The sequence below is a fragment of the Vulpes vulpes genome, chromosome 9 (genome assembly GCF_048418805.1).
Source record: "Vulpes vulpes isolate BD-2025 chromosome 9, VulVul3, whole genome shotgun sequence".
Lineage (NCBI taxonomy): Eukaryota > Metazoa > Chordata > Mammalia > Carnivora > Canidae > Vulpes > Vulpes vulpes.
In genome coordinates, this window is record NC_132788.1 from 54,357,549 (window position 1) to 54,375,463 (window position 17,915).

Below are 17,915 nucleotides of genomic sequence, written 5' to 3' on the forward strand. Positions count from 1 at the left end.
CTCCGGGCCTTGTCTGCCTCCTGCAAGCTGGGGAACCCCGGCGAGTCACTTCACCTCTCCCGCCTCAGTTTACCTGTCTGTCACACGTAGCAGAACCCCGTGTTGCGGGCGCCCCGTTAGCGCTTGCTGGGTTAGACAGTGAACAGGATCTTGGAGGTGCTGGCGGCCGTCGAGAACACGCCAGTTAAAGCCACGGCGAAGCACCGGTGTGGCTACCAGGTAGGCGGGCCGGCGGCGGCGGCAGCCAGCGTGGGTGCGGGTGGGGGTGCTGCCCCGCGCCCTCACTCCGTGGGGAGACTGTTTCTTCTGGTGCTGGCGCGCCAGGTGCCCTGCTGAGCGGCCCCCGGTCTCAGCGCGCTGCTGGAGCGGCCCCAGGTCATCCAGGCCTCAGCAGGAGGCGGACCCCAGAGCAGCGACAGCAGCCCCGCCTCCCGGGCCGGCCGCGGGGGGCGCTCCCCGTTCCCGAGCGCCGGAGGCGGGGGAGGGACGGGCTCCAGCTGGGGGGGGGCTGCGCGGAGGGGGCAGGCGAGCGCCCCAGGCCCTGCCGGCTGCCGGCCGCGTGCTCCTCCCAGCAGCGCCCCAGGAGGGTGACGCGGGGCTCGCGCGCCCTTAGGGCCCCTCGGTGGCCGGCCCGACCTCGGGCCTCGGTGCACGGCCCCCGCCCCCGCCCCCGCCGCGCCTCCCGCCCTCCCCGGGCCGCGTCCGCGGGGCCCAGCGCTGCGCAAGCACAGTCCCGGGAGACGCCCCCCCGCCCCGCCGCACGGCCCGGGGTCCGCGGGGTTGGCGACCTCCGCGCCTCCAGGTCGGGACCCGGCTGCGGCCGCGCCGCGGGGGGCGTGTGCGGGGCCTGGCCCGGCCAGCAGGGGGCGCCCGGCCCGCGTCACGCGCGGTCGCGGAGGGCCCGGGGCGGACCCGCAGCGCCGCCGACCCGGGACAGGGCACCTGCCTTGCTCGGGCGGGCCTCAGTTTCCCCGTCCGGGAGCGGAGGCCCCGTTCCGAGGCCGCGCACCCGGACGGCAGCCGTATTCCCGGGGACACGGGCTCAGGACGGCCCCGACATCGCGGCTCCCCGGGGCGCTCCGCCGCGGCCCCCGCGCGGAGCCCTTAAGGCGGGCCGGGGATCGCCCTTTGAAGACGCGCGGTGGGCCCGGGCCGGCGCGCGGCGCGGGGCACAGCGCCCTCTGGAGGCTGCCGGCGGCCCCGCCCCCTGCGCCCGCCCCGCCCCCGCAGGCCCCGCCCCCGGCCCCGGGCAGCGCATGCGCGCGGCGGGCGCTCCGCGGGCGGCGAGAGCGAGGCCGGTCCGCAGCCGCGGCGCGCGGCGCCCATTCATGCTGGGCAGTGGCGGCGCGGCCACGGTGCGGAGCCCGGGGGGCAGCTCGGCCTGGGCGGCCTGCGCGGCTTCGGCGGCCCCGCGGCGGGGCGGGCGGCGGCGGCGGGGCGGCGGGGCGCGGCGATGGCCGGCGGCGGGGCGCGCCCCGGGGCAGCCCGTGAGTAGGGGCGCAACTTTCCCCGCGGCGCGGCGCGGGCCGGGCGGGGCGCGGGGGGCGCGGGGGGCGGGGGGGGCGGGGGCGGGGGGCGGGGGCGCCTCGGCAGGCGCGGGGCGCGGGCGGGGCGGGGCGGGGGCCTGCGGCGCGTGTGCGCGGCCCTGCGTGTCCCTGCGGCCCCCGTGTCCGGGCGCGGCCGTGCGTCTCCCCGGGTGGGATCGGACCGCGGCCCCGGCCCCGCCGCCGGCCTCTCTCCCGGGCGGGCCGAGCCCCGCGGGCGGCAGCGCTCCGGGCGGGGGCGGGGCGGGGCGGGGGCGGCGCTGCCCCCTCCGGGCGGCGGAGAAAGTTTGCGGCGGCCCCGGCGGGGGGGCCCGGGCGCCCGCGACTGCGACCTCGACCTGCGGCCGCCGGCGGGGCCGGGCCGGGCCGAGCGGGGCCGAGCGGGGCGGAGCGGGGCCGAGCGGGGCCGGGCAGGGCGAGCCGCGGGGGCCCTCAGGGCGCGGGTGCGAGCCGGCCGGGCGCCGCGGGTGCGGGCTGTGCCGCCGGAGGCCGCCGGGCCCCGCGAGCCCCCCCAGGCCCGCCCGGGCCGCCCCCCGCCCCCGAGGCCGCCGAGGCGTCCCGGACCGTCCCGGGCCTGTGCGCGGCGCAGCCGGGGGGGCCGCTCGGGGCGCGCCTGGGAAGGGCCGCGGGGCTCGGGGAGGCCCTCGCCGCCGGGATCCGCGCGGTGCGGCCGGGGAGGCGGTGCTGGAGGCGGTGCTGCAGGGCGCTCCAGCGGCCGCCTGGAGCTGGGGACCGCTCCGGGCTCATCTTTGGGGCGCTGGGGCCACGCCCCTTGAAAGAAACGGGGGGTGTGTGCGGGGGGACGCGGCCCCGGCCCCTGCCCGCTGCCCCGCGGCCTGGCTCCGCCCCTTTCCGAGCGGCGCCCGGTTCTTGGGCCTGGGGGTGGGGCTCAGCCCCGGCCCTGCTGGCCCTCGGAGCAAGCCCCAGGTCTTCCCTGTTCCCTGCCGGTGTGGGGTGTGCAGGAGACACCGGGTGCCGTGCCCGGCAGCCGAGACTCTGCCCAGCCCTGGAGGAGCACCCGGCCTCATGCCAGAGGCAGGCGAGAAACCCAGCGATTCCCTTTCGGAGCCAGGGTGCAAATCAGCCCGGGAGGGTGGCACAGGGAGGCCTAGGAAGGGCGTTTCAGGCAGAGGGACGGTGGAGGTGGAGGTGGAGGTGGAGGTGGAGGTGGAGGTGGAGGTGGAGGTGGAGGTCTGGCAAGCCTCTGCGGCTGAGGTGTGTGCTTGGGGGTGGGGGACAAACGAAGCACCGTGGACAAAGCAGGCAGCCCTTGGCTGGGCTTCTGCACCCCCCAGATTATCACCTGTACATTCTGATCCGTCAGGAAGGTCCCTGAGTCTAGAGCAGCTGGCCAGGAGGGAAGGGCACCCCAGGGGAGGCCTGAGTGGTGGGCACCTTTCCTGAGTAGGACTCCAGTGCTTCCAGACCCCAGTGCCCTAGGACTTGCCTGGTGGGAGAGCAGGACGGCTTGAGACCACGTCTGAGGGCCCCTTTTGGGGGTACGTTGGTGACAGTGCAGCTCTCTGCCCTGGTTGCTAAATGGGGTACCCGTGGGCAGGATGGCCCTGTCTCGCCCTGCCCCCCATGTCCCAACCTGCCCAAGTCCCAGAATGATCCAGAGTGGGAAGGCATGGAGATCGGGCTGTCCCTCTGTGAAGAGGGCTCTGAGGGCCTTTGTTTCTCAGGGTAGGGAGTGCTGTTGGCTGCCGGGCCCTGGAGAGGGAAGGGGATGTTGCTCTCTGCACGCTCTGCTGGGCAGCCAAGCCCATCCCGTTAAGGAGTGGAGCCCACTGTGCAGTGGCCCCATCTGCCTCCGTCCTGCCCTCTCTCTGCCTGGCTAGCCCCTGGTTGGCACACCCAGGACCAGTGTAGCTTCTCCCTACCCAGCCAGTTCACACCGGGCCCCTGCATAGCCCACGGCGCCCTCTGCATGGTCCAGCAGGCTCCAGTGCCCACTTGGGCTCTTGCTGCTCTGACACCTGAGATAGCTCCTCCACACCAGCTCCCAGGGTGCCCGGTCCTCTTGGAACAGGTGGAAAGGCCCCTTGGAGGAGCATCCCCAGACCACAGTGGCCAGTTCTGCTCCCTCCCAGCATCATTCTGCTCCCATCCCTCAGTTCAGCGCGGTCCTCCCCAGCACCGAGGCCCGGCCTTGGAACAAATGTACTTTTTCCTGGGCGGACCAGAGATCTGGGGGACACGAGCCCCAGAAGGTCAGCGGGCCATTCATGTTCCTGTAGGAGTGTGGGATTTTCTCCTGTCCTGCTGGGTGACCTTGGGTCTGTGTAAGCGCTGGGCTCTGTAAGATAGGGGAGGTGACCTGAACGCGTCCGCTGGCTCTTGTGAGATGGTGGGCGTGAGGGACCCAGCCCTGGACTTGGAATCCCCCTTCCCTAGCTGGCAGTTCCACTGCCCCAGCCAGTTCCTTCCCAGCAGCCCCTGTTGGGGGGGAGAGGGTGTGGGCCCATGGCCAGCCTGGAGTTTGGATAGTAGCTTCTTCAGCTGGGTCTCTCCTGTCTAATATAAAAAGTAGGGCCCGTAATTGCATTAAGACGTGTATAATTATCCCGGAGGAGGGGAGAGCCCAGCCCCTGGTAATTGCAGGCCTGCTTTGAACTGATAAACGGTGAGTGATTCATGTTTTCTTTGGAGTTCACATGCACTGAGCTTTCAGCCCAGGCCCTGCTGACACTGTGAGGAGCCTGTTCTCTGGCTCCTGAGCTGGGGAGGAGGAGGGACTGGGGACTCCCGTCCTGGCTGCCAGCATGGGTGGCTGTGGGGGGGGGGCGGGGTGATGCCTGGGCGGGGATCCTCAGGGAGACACAGCGACAACCAGCTGGGAGGGTCCTGCCGGACAGCAGAACCTGGTCCTTTTGCTGTGGGATCCTGGCTACGGCTCCTGGCTTTCCGGAGCCTCTGCTTCCTCCGCTGAGCGGGTGGGTGTGAGTGTGCACTCCGGCAGAGAGTGTGGGAGAGTGAGGATGAAGTGAAGGAGCAGGCCCTGCTGGACCTGTTCGTTTACTCACTCATTCACGAGTACTGGGCCCTGGAGTTGGCTTTGGGGGAGTGCGGAGAACCAGGCCCTGCTTTCACGGAACCGCCGTTCTTGTGCGGTGAGTCCGGGTTTGGGAACAATAAGTAACAGAACCATTAGCAAGTTCTGTGCTGCAAACTGAAACCGAGTAACTGGCTGAGAGGAAGGGCCTGCTGCCTTCAGCCAGCTGGTCAGGGCAGACAGCTGAGACCTGGGCAGGGGTTGTAGGCAGGCAAGGGAAGAGCAGTCCCGGTGGAGGGAACAGCAAGTCCAGAGGCCTGGCCTTCGACAGCGGCAGACATGGCTGCCCAGAGACCAGTGGGCCCTCTCCGGTAGCCCGTTGCCCTGCGGCCAGCTCCCGTCCTGGATTGGCAGAATGCACCTATTTTCTGGGCCTCTGCTTCCCCACCTGCAGAATGGACCTGCCAGTCCATGTGAGGGACGGCATCTGGGAGCAAAGAGCATGTGCAGCCCTGGCTGGCACCTCCCGGCATCAGCATCCATGTCGCTGTGGTTGGTCTCCAACCAGGGGTGGGGTGAGGCCCCAGCATCTGGCAGCGCCAGGGTGGGCCACTCACTCCTGACACCAGGAGGCACGCCCTGACCTTCCTCCTTTAGTCCATGAGAGAGGAGCTCTTGTTATCCTCATTTTCTAGATGGAAATCAAGGCTGGGAAAGAAGAGTAACTCCTGTCAGGGCCACCTGGCTAACAGAGCCTCGGTGTAACTGCGCATCTGAGTGCCAGCCGCTGAGCTGGGGGGAGACAAGACTTTTCCAGAAGAAGGGGGGTTCCATGGCAGGATTTAAGGGCCAGTGACCTCATGTGCAGTCCGGAAAAGTGGCCCAGGCTAGTGTGTGGGGCCTGGGCTGTTGGTGGGCATGGTGGGTGAGGCCAAGTGCTGTGGTTGTCCAGGTGGGAGAGGGGTAGGCAGCTTGGGGCCGACTTAGTGGGTGAAGCTCGTGCACCGTGGTAGATAGTGTGGCCCAGGGAGTGTGCAAGGGGATCCCTGGAACCCTGTGTGAAGGTGAAAGATGCCAGGAAAGGAACCTGAGCCAAGGGCAGGAGAGGAGGAGCCACTGGCAGGTAGAGGACAGTCTCTGGCCTTTTCAGAGCTGGGAGAGAGGACCACTGGTGAGGGGTGGGGTTCAGGGAGCCATCCCCCTTCCTCATGGGAGGGCTTCCTGTTTCCTCCAGTGGGGTTGAGGGTGGAGAAGGGTAGCTGAGAGGCTGGGAGCCAGAGCCTGGGAGGGGGCAGTGCTGTGCTGATGGATGGCCTGGGGCTGGGTAGTGATTGGCTGGGGGGTGGGGACAGTGGATGGAAGGTGTACATGGTTTGGCTTCTGGATCTTTCTTTGGAGTGCAGGGCTCAAGGTCCAGAAAGGGGCTGGGCCAGGGTCAGCCAGCAAGTGGCTCCAGGGCCAAGGTGACCCAGACTGCCTCCCGCCCTCTCTGAGAATTGGTTCCTGTGTGGTGATGGGTCTGCGGGGGGCGGGGGGGGGGCTAGGAGTAGGGTCCCTTCAGGGAGGCATGTGTCCCCACATGGGCCGAGGAGGGAGTGCTCACTCACCCTAGGAGCTTGGAGCTAAGGGGGGGTTTGTCCTGGGGCATGGGAGGCTCTGAGTCGGGAGGTTATGGCCTCCAGGTTGGGGTGTCAGCTGGGCTCCCAGTCTACAGCCTGGACCTCCATCACCTGCCTCCCTGCTCCTGAGTCCATTTCTGTCCTGTGCCTGGTGATGGTCAGCGTGAGCCGTCTGGACACCAGAGGCTGTCCCGTGCTACTCGTGGTGCTCGCGGGCTTGGTCCTGGTGACCCCTGGGGTACCTCTCCCTGCCCACAGGTCCTCAGTTTGGGGAGGGGGTCCTCTCAGAACCTCGGGGCTTCTCCTGACAGATTAAGTCATGTCCCTGGAGGTGGAGCAGGGGGTCCCAGCATGGGCCGGGCACCACGGAGAGCTCGTGAGATGGTCCCTGTCTCGTGGGTGCGTCTTCCAAGCGCAGGGCAGTCCCCACATGTGGGCCCGTTCTCCTTCCCAGGGCTGCAGCTCCCGGCCCCGTGACGCACACCTCTATAGGACCTGAGTGCCTCGGCCCGAGGCCCCAGCCCGTCATGCCACTGCCACGCCTGAGCCTGCGGGTGCTCCCGCCGCCGCCGCCGCCTCCGCTGCTGCTGCTGCTGCTACTGCTGCTGCTGCTGCTCAGGGGCGCGCAGGGGGCAGCGGGGGCGCCCCGGGCAGACGGGGGGCAGCAGCCCACCTTCCGCACCTTCTTGGCCAGTGACTGGGGCCTGACCCACCTGGTGGTCCACGAGCAGACCGGCGAGGTGTACGTGGGCGCAGTGAACCGCATCTACAAGCTGTCGGGGAACCTCACGCTGCTGCGGGCACACGTGACGGGGCCCGTGGAGGACAACGAGAAGTGCTACCCGCCCCCCAGCGTGCAGTCGTGCCCGCACGGTCTGGGCAGCACCGACAACGTCAACAAGCTGCTGCTCCTGGACTATGCCGCCAACCGCCTGCTGGCCTGCGGCAGCGCCTCACAGGGCATCTGCCAGTTCCTGCGGCTGGACGACCTGTTCAAGCTGGGCGAGCCGCACCACCGCAAGGAGCACTACCTGTCCAGCGTGCGCGAGGCGGGCAGCATGGCCGGCGTGCTGATTGCTGGGCCGCTGGGCCAGGGCCAGGCCAAGCTCTTTGTGGGCACGCCCATTGACGGCAAGTCCGAGTACTTTCCCACGCTGTCTAGCCGCCGACTCATGGCCAACGAGGAGGACGCCGACATGTTTGGCTTCGTGTACCAAGACGAGTTCGTGTCGTCGCAGCTCAAGATCCCCTCGGACACGCTGTCCAAGTTCCCAGCCTTCGACATCTACTACGTGTACAGTTTCCGCAGCGAGCAGTTCGTCTACTACCTCACCCTGCAGCTGGACACGCAGCTCACCTCGCCCGATGCCGCCGGGGAGCACTTCTTCACCTCCAAGATCGTGCGGCTGTGTGTGGACGACCCCAAGTTCTACTCGTACGTTGAGTTCCCCATTGGCTGTGAGCAGGCGGGTGTGGAGTACCGCCTGGTGCAGGATGCCTACCTGAGCCGGCCCGGCCGTGCCCTGGCCCGCCAGCTGGGCCTGGCCGAGGACGAGGACGTGCTGTTCACCGTGTTCGCGCAGGGCCAGAAGAACCGCGTGAAGCCGCCCAAGGAGTCCGTGCTGTGCCTCTTCACGCTCAGGGCCATCAAGGAGAAGATCAAGGAGCGCATCCAGTCCTGCTACCGCGGTGAGGGCAAGCTCTCGCTGCCCTGGCTGCTCAACAAGGAGCTGGGCTGCATCAACTCAGTGAGTAGGCGCCACGGGGGGAGCTGCTCTGCCCCCCCATCCCCCATCTCCACTCTTCCAGTCTGCAGCAGTGACACCCTGTGGTGCTCACCCTTGCCTGGGGCTGTCCTTGGCTGCACCTCCTGGAGGGTCAGGGCTGCTCCTGGGGGGTCGGCTTGGGAGCCCGTTCCCATGCCTGTAGCCATCCCGCGTCTTTGAAGGCAGGGCGATGGGACCATGCCCAGCTGTCCTTGAGCCCCTGTGGGCAGAGGATTGCCCACAAGCCTGGCCCTCCACCAGGTGCTCACCACCCTGGCTTATCTCTATCTTATAGCGAGGTCACTCCATGCTCAGTAAGGTGAGGTGACTTGCCCAGGGTCACAAAGCCAGTAGGAGGCAGAGCTGGGGCCACACTGAGATAGGGTGGGTCCCAGGCCCGTTTCCTCACTCAGTCCACAGTGGAGAAGCCCTGCTCACCCTTGCCCTGGGCGCCTGGCCCTGGGCACCTGGAGAGCAAGTGCTCTCCAGGCCTCTGATCTCACCTGGTACCAGGTCATAGCACCAATGGCACCAGCCCTGACACTGGGACAGCCCGAGGGCGTGGCTGCTGGGTGCTTGCTGGCCAGCAGCTACAACTCTCGTCTCTAGGCCCCAAAGGGGCCAGCCTAGGGCCAGTTGCTTTTTGGGGAACATTTTATGCCTGGCCTCAGGCAGTAGGGTCTGTTGTTATTCCGAGGAAGATCACAGACATAGTAAGGGACTGGGGGCACTTTGAGGTGAATTCCCCAGGTGTGAGCCAGGCTTCAGCCCCTCTGCTTTTGCTGCCTAGGACCTGCTGGGTGGCCTCCAGAAAGTGTGGCCCCTCTGGCCTCAGTTGTCCCATCTCTATATTGAGAGCGACACTGGTTGGTTTTCAGGACGTGGGGGTGGGGCAAGGGTTCCCTGTCATGACCACCGCTGGGTGGGGCTGTCCTCTGTGGTGTGGCCCCAATGGGCTAGGCCCGTGCATTGTCCGTGGCCCCCTGTCAGGGAAGGTGTACGATCTCTGTGTACAGCTGGATAAACTGAGGCCTGGAGGTTACACCATATGCCATGCGTGCTCTGTGCCCATGGCTAGGTTCATCCCCTCCCCCCGGCTGGGTGCCAGTCCAGGGCCACTTGGGGCCCTCAGCCAGCTCCAGTTCGGCCTCCCTTGCTCCGTCTGCAAACCCCAGAGACTGAGTGTGCTTCAGGGGCACCAGCTGCCCCCTTGTTCCCTGGAGCCTGCCCTCCCTCAGGCCCTCCCGACCTCTGGAACCTCACCTATTGATCGCTTCATGTTCCTTCGGTATTGCTTCCTAGCCAGCAGCCTCTCTCTTGCCTCTTAGGTGTGAGCCCTGTTTCCTCTGTTGAATAAGTCCTGCCCGTACCCCCAGCTCTCTCGTGGCCACCTTCTCAAGCAGCCGTCTCCGGTACCATGGGCCTGGTCCCCAAGCTGGCTGCTCTCCTTCCCTGTTCTCCCCCTGGGCTGCTTCCTTTCCTGTCTCCCCCTCCCACCATAGTTTGGGTGGGGGGCTGGTGCTTGGTGGCTGCCTGGGAGACACTCCCCCATCCAGGCATGTGCACCAGGCCCCAGGAGTCCTGCAATCCTTGGCTCTTGGCTTTTCTGTCCAGGGATCTCCTCCCCCATCTGTGCAGGCCACACCTGAGCCTGGCCCCTCTGAGGACCCTCCAGGAGCCCCTGCCCCTCCATGCCCCCCCCACTGCCCCCCAGTTAGCTGAGGCCACTGGCCGGTCCGGGCCACAAAGCCTCCTGCCCTCGGGCCAGGGTCTCACCCTTTTCCTTCTCACAGCCCCTGCAGATCAATGACGATTTCTGTGGCCAGGACTTCAACCAGCCCCTGGGGGGCACGGTCACGATCGAGGGCACTCCCCTCTTCGTGGACAAGGATGATGGCCTGACCGCTGTGGCCGCCTACGACTACCGGGGCCGCACTGTGGTGTTTGCCGGCACGCGCAGCGGCCGCATCCGCAAGGTCAGGCCTGGGGCTATGCTGGGGGGTGGCGGGCACAGCCCAGGGGCTGTGAACCATGTGGCCCAGATCCAGCGCTGGGCCTGGCGATCCCGGGGGGTGGGGGCCTCCCTGGGGCCGCTTCGGTGTTCGGTGGGTGTAAAGACCCTGGCGGGGTGTCAGGAATGTAGGGGCCTGGGCGCCCGGGCGCCCAGAGAGGCAGACCCTGCTCTGTGAGGGCACACAGTGACCTCCTAGGAAGGCTGCGGGTGGGGGGGGGGGCAGGGCAGGCCTGTGCAGCCCCCATCCCCTCTGGAGGATCCAGTGTCTGCTGAGGCAGCACTCCGCCCTGGAGAGAGGCCCCCGCCCTGCACAGACGGCCAGGCCAAGGGCAGGGCAAGGGGAGCGTCCCCCACCCACGCTTGCCACTGGCAGGTGCAGGGGAGAGATGAGGGTTCCTTGGGGTGAGAGGTGGGGTGCTGTGGGGTGCGGGTCTGTGTGGTGCCTGCCTTCCCTCCCTGCCCAGCAAGCCTGGCTGCCAGGGAGCAGCCACGGGGTGGGGGTGGGGTGCTTCCTGGAGGGGGCTCTGAGGGTGGCTGCCTGTGGGTCCAGCCCCACTTGATGGATGGGTGGGCCCAGGGCAGGGCTGGGCTGTGGGGGAGGAAGTTCCTGGGGTGACCATGGGGTGGGGGTGCTGGGGAACCCCAGAGCGGGCCAGGGGTGGGGCCTGGCAGATGAAATAACAGCTGTCCCCAGGCCCGGTGCTGACACAGCTCCCCGCCCAGCATGTACCCGTGGGTGGGGGCAGGCCTGGGGCCAGCAAGGGCCTTGCCTGTGCTCAGCTTCTGTGCTGGCTTGTGCAGGATGGGGTCTTCCTGTGTCTGCTGTGGTGGGTACCCTGGTGGTTGGCGGTCGTGCCCCACTGTTCACTGGCTCTGTGACCTCTGGGAAGGGACCCCCCTACCTCAGCGTTCTCATCTGTGACATGAATCCAGATGTGTGGGTTGTAGGCTGGGGTGTCCTGGGGCAGTGGTGTCCAGATGCTGACCGTAGGCCATCACAGGAGGTGCCCCAAGGTGCTATGGGGTTCTGTCCAACTCAGGCACCCTGCTGGCCAGTGTGGCTGGGTGGCAGGTCAGCTCAGACCCCGCTGGCCTCGGGCAAGCTCCTGTGCCCTCAGAGCTGGGCCTCTGCTGTGGCCCACCTTTCCTTACCATAGTGTCAGGGGTATTCTCAGCAGCCTGGGTGTCTGCTCGGTCCCTTCCCGGGGGTGGGGGTGGGGCATGCACCCCCTCTCTCCACCCCTGGTTGGTTACTTGGAGCTAGGGGGCCCCTGCTGGGTGGGGGTGGTATCAGGTGGCATGGGCCTGGCAGGAGCCCATGCTGCTGCAGGGAGAGTCTGCCCGGGGGCAGGCCTGTGGAGTGAAGCCCACTTGGAGACACTCCTGTGGGGCCCCCTAGAACCTGTCACCCAGGAGGAGGCTGGGCTCCTGGGGCTGGGAGTGGCCCATTTGACGGCTGGTGGTTGGCAGGCGGCCGCTCAGGTGCTGTCTGTGCCCACAAGCCACCCAGAGAGGTTGGGAGAACGGGTTAGTCCAGCCCCCTACCCTCACCCCAGCTCTACTCTCACTCCCCTGCCCCAGGGCCACTCTCTGGGTGGGAGCTCTGAGTCTAGCTGCTCCTGCTCTCCTTCCTCTCTGCCCTAGTCCCATTGTGTGGAGGGGGAGCCGGGCTGAGGCCCATCCATCAGAAAATCTCTGCTTGTCCCTCCCCCACCCACCCCTGCACCTACCTCCCGGAACCTCATCCTGGGTGCTGGCTCCTTCCACCCCTGGACCTGTCTGGGCTGGGCTCTGTTCTGCAAGTGAGCGGACTGTACCTTGGTAGGGTGTAGGGGGGTCAGCTGTGCCCAGGAGCTGCTGCTGGTCTGGTGGTGGGAGAGTCCACTCGTTGGGGAATTAGATCCCTGTGAGTTTTGAGGTTCTCCCACAGAGGCGTGCCTCGGCCTCGTCCCCTGGACCGGTCTCTGCACACACCTGCCCAAGTAGAGCAGGGGGTTCAGGAAGCTGTCACGTGGCTGAACGTCCACACCCTGGTCCCATACAGATGAGTGAGTTCAGGTGTGGTCTCAGCTTCCCCTCACCAGCTCTGTGATCCTAGAGCTGGCTCTTGGGCCCCTCTGAGCCCATTCCCCAAGCATAGTGTGAAAGGATGAGAGGCTGCGCCAGCAGGTCCAGAGCCTGATGTGCACTTGGTTCAGCAGAGCAGTTAACTTTCAGGTGTCGCGGTGCCTCTCACAGTCTTCACAGCCACTCTGTCGTCTGTTTGACAGAAGGGGAAACTGAGGCATACGGTGGCTCCAGCATGTGCCCAGGCTTACTGGCTCCAGGGTCCTCACTCCTGACTGGAGTCTCCTCCTTGTCCTGTGGGTCCTTCCTGTTTTTCTGAGGAAGCCCAAACCCAGGGCAGCCCCTCCTCCAGGAGCTCCTCGCTCGTGCTCCTGCCCTGAGCTGCCAGCCTTCAGGGGCCCGTCTTCCCCTGCCCAGCATATCAGCCAGTGGCCACCTTTCTCTGCCTGCCCATTTCCGGGAACACCCTTGAACCTTGTGTCACACCCTGGGGCATGTTTGCAGTTGGAGGACCAAAGCAGAGGAGGGGCTGGGGGAGGGGTCCCACTCCGAACCTCCCCCAGACCCCCACGCTAGGCCTCCAGCCTTGACCCATGTGAAGCCACCCGCTCCCTGCGGGCACAGGGGGCCCAGCCCCTGGCTCTGCCCTTTCCTGCTTTGTCCTCCCCCTTCCCACCATGTCATCCTGACCCAGGCTGAGGGCCAGAGTGGCTTGGGCCTAGCCCAGCCCAGTGCTTGCTCCCTGGGCCCTGGGGACCCCTGCCTGCCGCTGACCCATGCCCCCGCCTTCCCCAGGCCTGATTGGTCTTGAGCTCTTGGGGGACCTGGTTGGCTCTCTGCCAGCAAGCCCCCCCCCCCCCCCCCCCCCCGCCCCAGAAGGAGAACATTGTTGTGCAAAATTGTAGCCGATTAATTTAAGACCTGCCAAGTTCAGCTGTTCAGGGCTGGCTGGGGTGCTCCCCAGCTCCCCTGGCCTTCTCTAGAGGCCCTGCCCACCACCTGCCTCCCTCCCTCCCCGCGGGCAGAGGAGCCCGTCCTCCTGGGCTGACCCCCCCAGAGTCTAGTCCTGCATGTACCACCACCTCCTTCCTCCCCAAGTGGCCACCAGGGACCCCCAGACCCTGGCAGGAGTTCCCCTGGGTGACCCCTGGTTGCAGTTCCTTTGAGTCAGCCTGTGTCCTTCTAGTGGGTGTAGAGAGGACCTACTCTGGATTCCTGCCAGGGGGTGTCCTCCCTGCCCTGCCCTAGCCCGCAGGCCTAAGAAGACTCTCCTTTTCTGCAAAGCAGAGGTGGGGACAGTCTCTGCTCTCTGGGCCAGGTGAGGGACACCCCTAGGCCAGCCCTGTTACTGTCCCTGCTCCCGGGCTCAGGGCTAGGAACACAGCCTTGTCTCTCTGGTGGCCATGCCAGGGGGAGAGTGGGCCCCGTCTGCCTGAGCATCTGGTTTTTCAAGAGAATCTGGAAATCCATATTTTATGTGAAATTTCTTATTGTTAAGCTTGGCAGCTAATGACGCGTTTTTAGAAAGTAGTACAGGCCAACCGAGGTTGCTTGGGCTACCAGTTTATGACCATGGGGATCTGGGCTGTGGCATCACTGGCTCACAGGATTCTGGGCCTTGGGGTAGGACCCAGGGGACAACCACCCAGTGGGGCTTGGACTGGGATGGGCTTTTTGGGAGTCTGGCTGGCAGGGAGGCCTGTTGTGGCGAAGGTCCTTCCTGGGGCCCTCGGTTTTCATCCCTTGACGTTGGGTGGGCTGTGCCTCTTGGGGAGGCCCAAGGGAGGTTGACATTCCTTCCTGTGTGGTGATCTTTGTATGGAGGAGAAACAGGGCTGTGGCTGCAGTGCGCTGTGGCCTGGCGGTGGGGCCTGGGTAGGCCCCTATCCCTGTGCGTGCAGGCCTTGGCTGTGTCTGGGCCCCTGGACCTACCTGCTCTTACCTGGTTCTCTGGCATCACAGCTGTGTTGGTGGCTGCTGAGCACCAGCTATGTGCTGCTCTGGGCCTGCACTGCCAGTGGCCCTCACAGCTCTAGAAACTGCCCTTTGGACGCTTTTCCCATTCCCCCCAGCACCTCCAGTCCTCACGGGATACTAAAATTCAGAGATCCTGAAAGTCCCATAGTGTTTCCAAGACCTGTTTAGGGCAGCTGGCAGCCTCTTCTCAGGGTCCCTGTAGCAGGGAGGGTCTCTCCATCCTGGGTGAGAGCCTGCCATGTGCATCCAGCAGGGGTCCCTGCTTCCCGAGCCCAGGTCTGTGCAGGAGGTGGACTGAGGAGCACAGTGGGGCGGGGGGGGGGGGGGGGGGGGGGGGCGTGGGGCAGGCTGTTGGCTCCAAGAGGGATGACGGGCAGGACCAGGCCCCTAGACCCTAACCCCACAGCCACACGGAGTGCTGGCACTTCCCGATCTCCTGCTTGGGGCCCTGTGAATTTGCATCTTGTGTGTGTTGACAGGGAGGGATGCCCTTGACTCCTAGTGACTCGCCACAGAGGCTCCGGGGGGCAGCTGCACCACTGGTGAGTGGGTGCCTGCAGGTGTTCTTGTCCTGCTGACCCCCAGCCTGGGCACATGCAGCAGGTCCCTGTAGCACGGTGAGGGCTGGGGCAGGGGGCAGGGGAGGAGAGGTCCCCAGCGTCCTGCGTGTGGCTAGCATATGACTGGTGTCCACTCTGGAATGTGGTGTACCCACAGGAAGTATACAGCTGTGACTGTGCAGCCGGGGCATGTCACACCAAGTGCCTCGGTGCCCTGTTCCTTGGAAGGGTCTCCCTTTCTGTGAGGATCACTGGGTGATCTCCACCCCTAGGGCTGTTTTGTTGGTTTGGGGGCTTTTCATGGGTCATACAGCATGTCATTGTCTGTCTTCCTTTTTCGTGGCTATTTGTGAGGCTCATGCTTGCTGTTGGGGGCAGCTGGTTGGTTCTGTGTCACGACATCGTGCCCGGGGTCTGTGGCGGGGCTGCTGCCGTGTACACAGGGCTGCCTCTGCTGGGTTTCTACCGGGAGCGGGGCTGCTGGGCCTCCCTCATCTTTTGGCCTGACTCTCTAGGGCTGCTTGTGTCGCCACTTCCAGGATCAAGTGTGGTATCCGTGACAGAGTGGTTGATCACAGACGGCCGTGCTCGTGGCAGGTTACTGGGTCTGGTGGGGTTCCGTCCCCCAGGGAGTCGTTAGTGGAGAGTGGAGGGGTTCCAGCTGCCTGCTTCCTGTGTGTCTTAGCTGCCGGGCCTGGGGGGCTCCAGGGGTACACTGCCCCTGGCCTGCCGAGGGCATGGTCCCTGGAACCTTCGGGTAGTATTGCATGGTGCCCTATGGGTGTGTATGTCCGCCAGAAAACATGCTATGCTTTTTTCTGGTTCTCCTGGGTAGAGAGAACCAGGCTGGCCATGGTGGGCATCTCCAGAGGGGCACAGGGATGTCTCATTCCCTCATGGGTCTGTTCATTACATCCTAGCCCTTTGTCCTGGATCCAGTGCCTCAGGAGAATTGGTTTTTTTCCACCTGATGGCGGCAGCAGATGCCCTGAGGCCTGCATGGAGGGTCCTCCTCCAGGCCCAGTGCCATAGGCCTGCCTCCCTGCAGAGGCTGGCTCATCAGGCCTTAGCCTGAGTGGGGGCACCTAAGCCATTTGAACAAGAGTGACACTCTCAGGTACAGGCAGCCAGTGGCCACCTCTGCCCAGGATTACTGTCTGCACTGCATAGCTCCCCTCCTTGTGGGCAGACAGGACCCTGACCTCCAGGACCCCCCCCCCCTTCCCCTCAGGGGCCAGGAGGTCAGAACTCCTGGCATCACAGCAAGATACGTACAAAGACTAGAACAGCCCAGCTGAGGAGTCTGCCAGGAAGGATGTTCTGGAAGGAAGGCACAACAGGGCCAAAGCTCAGAGGTGCTCTGGTGCTTGTTGGGAACTGAGGGAGTATGAGTTGGGAGGAGCAACACGTACTGTGTTGAGCGCCCCTTACCTGCGGTGGACGAGCACGTGGTAGGTGACCCTGTGGTGGTCAGCGTCGTGGGGCCAGGAGATGTCCTGCAGGACTCTGGGAGGAGCTTCAGAGGTCTGGCCTGGGTAGGGGCAGGGAGCCAGAGGGCTGTGGTGGCTTCAGGAAAGTAGAAGGGGCTAACATGCACCACCTGCACATGTTGGGGACCCAGTGGGTGGGATTAGCCTGAGTGACACGGACCATGCATGGGAAGGTGGGCAGTGGATTGTTCTCGGGTTTGAGATGGCACCAGCTGGATGGTCACCACTGCCTGTGTCCGCATCCCTGTCGGGTTCGGGGCTTGTGAAATCTCAGGCTGTAGTGGGCATTCTGGGAGAGTCCCAGCTAGAGATGTGAGGCGGAAGCTGTGTGATCTCTGTTGCCTTGTGGCTCCATTTTGTGTGATCTTCGTGGCAGTGGGATGCAGCTGGGCACCTCTGCCCCGTGGTGGTGGTGATGGCGTCTGGCTTTGGGGGCCTGGTTTCCACAGAGCCTCCAAGCAGCTCCTCCCTCCCCTACTGTTGGAACCATGAGCTTCTGAACTCTCACACAGCCTGTGAGATGGATTTCTATTGGCAGAGGAGGAGACAGACCAAAGGTCAAGAAGGACCACAGTGTTCCTTGGTTGTTGGTGTCTGCTTTTCTCTGTGCTGAGGCTGGGGTTGGAAGAGACAAGATTCCTAGGACCCTCCCGCAATCTTCCCAGGTGTGTTTGGCCCGATTACAGCCATTGGGCCTCCTGCACATCATGTTTTAATTACTCAAGTACTGCCAAGAGGAAATAGTTAATTGCTTTTCCAGTATTGGGTTCCTTCTGGCCTTTCTGAGAGTGGTCCCAGGAAGGGGTCTGGAACTTGCTCCCAGCCAGAGCAGGGGGGATCCTGTGGCAGCCTATGAGGGGGTGAGGACGGGCCAAGGAGCTGGGTTGGCCAGGGCCTCAGCCACAGGCCCCTGGCCAGGAAGGAGGGGAGAGGCTGTGCTCCTGCCCCCTCGTGCAGCCCCTCCCAGGACCACTTTGCTGCCTAGGGGGCTGGGGAGACGTTGGCAGCTGTACTGGAGGAGGGGGACGCCCATGGGGTCCCAGCCCCATAGCCAGATCACTGGCTGCTGTTCTCCCCACCCCATCTCATACCCATTGCATCGCTCAGGATCCTGTCCTATTGCCATCTGGTTCAGTCAGTGAACCCCCACTCCACAGTTAGGGACACGGGGACGGAGGGCTGTTACCTTGAGGTGGACAGAGGAGGGGACTCTCCCCACTCTGGTTGGAACCAAGTTGGGCAGCCCCTTGCCTCTGGGTGGCTAGGGCGCGTGCCGGCCTTGGCAAGCAGCCTGCATGGCCCAGACATCCTCCCGGTGCCCCTGCCCGCCCCTCAGCCCAGAGAATGGGCTCTTTGTTGGCTCTGGGCTGGACGGACAGCTGACCTGGTCGGGCCGCAGCAGTTGGCGAGAGCCACGCGGTGATGGGTGCGGGGGCAGCTGGCTGGGCCAGCCTGAGGCTGGGGCCTCCGGGGCCAGGGGCTGCCCACCTGCTGCTGGCCTCCTCCCCTTGGCCCTGCACCAGGCTCTCTTTGCAGGATCCCCCCCCCCCCCCAATCACCTGGTGTGTCCTGGGCCCCCAGGACCTGCTGGCTGGGGTGAAGGGATGAACCTGCTCCCTGGCCTGTCCGTGGGAGGGATAGGTAATGCCTCATGGTGGGGGTAGGTGTGTGGTCTACAGCATTTGCCTGCTGCTATCCCAGGCCCTGGCACCAGGAGTTTGCTGGGGGCACTGACAGCCCTTGTGCCGCAGCTCAGAATGCAGGGGACTCCCTCCCTTAGAGAGGGACAAGGGGAAGGACCCCGGTGTTGGAGAAGTGGATGGAGCCAGAGGGCTGGGGCAGGGTGGGGGTGGCTCTTTCTCTTTGGGTCAGAGCCAGGGGTG

General features: G+C 65.3%; 1 protein-coding gene across 3 annotated transcripts in view; it reads left to right on the top strand.

The window, feature by feature from the left end:
• Positions 1–1,277: 1,277 nt before the first annotated feature.
• Positions 1,278–17,915, top strand: part of PLXNA1 (plexin A1) — a 48,831-nt gene continuing 32,193 nt past the window's right edge. Inside the window, exons 1-3 of one of the 3 annotated variants that reach the window (XM_072720135.1) lie at positions 1,278–1,355; positions 6,613–7,906; positions 9,718–9,900. In XM_072720135.1, the coding sequence (XP_072576236.1) occupies positions 6,686–7,906; positions 9,718–9,900 (1,404 nt within the window). In that variant the 5' untranslated portion in view covers positions 1,278–1,355; positions 6,613–6,685. The other 2 variants (XM_072720133.1, XM_072720134.1) reach the window with 2 other exon arrangements.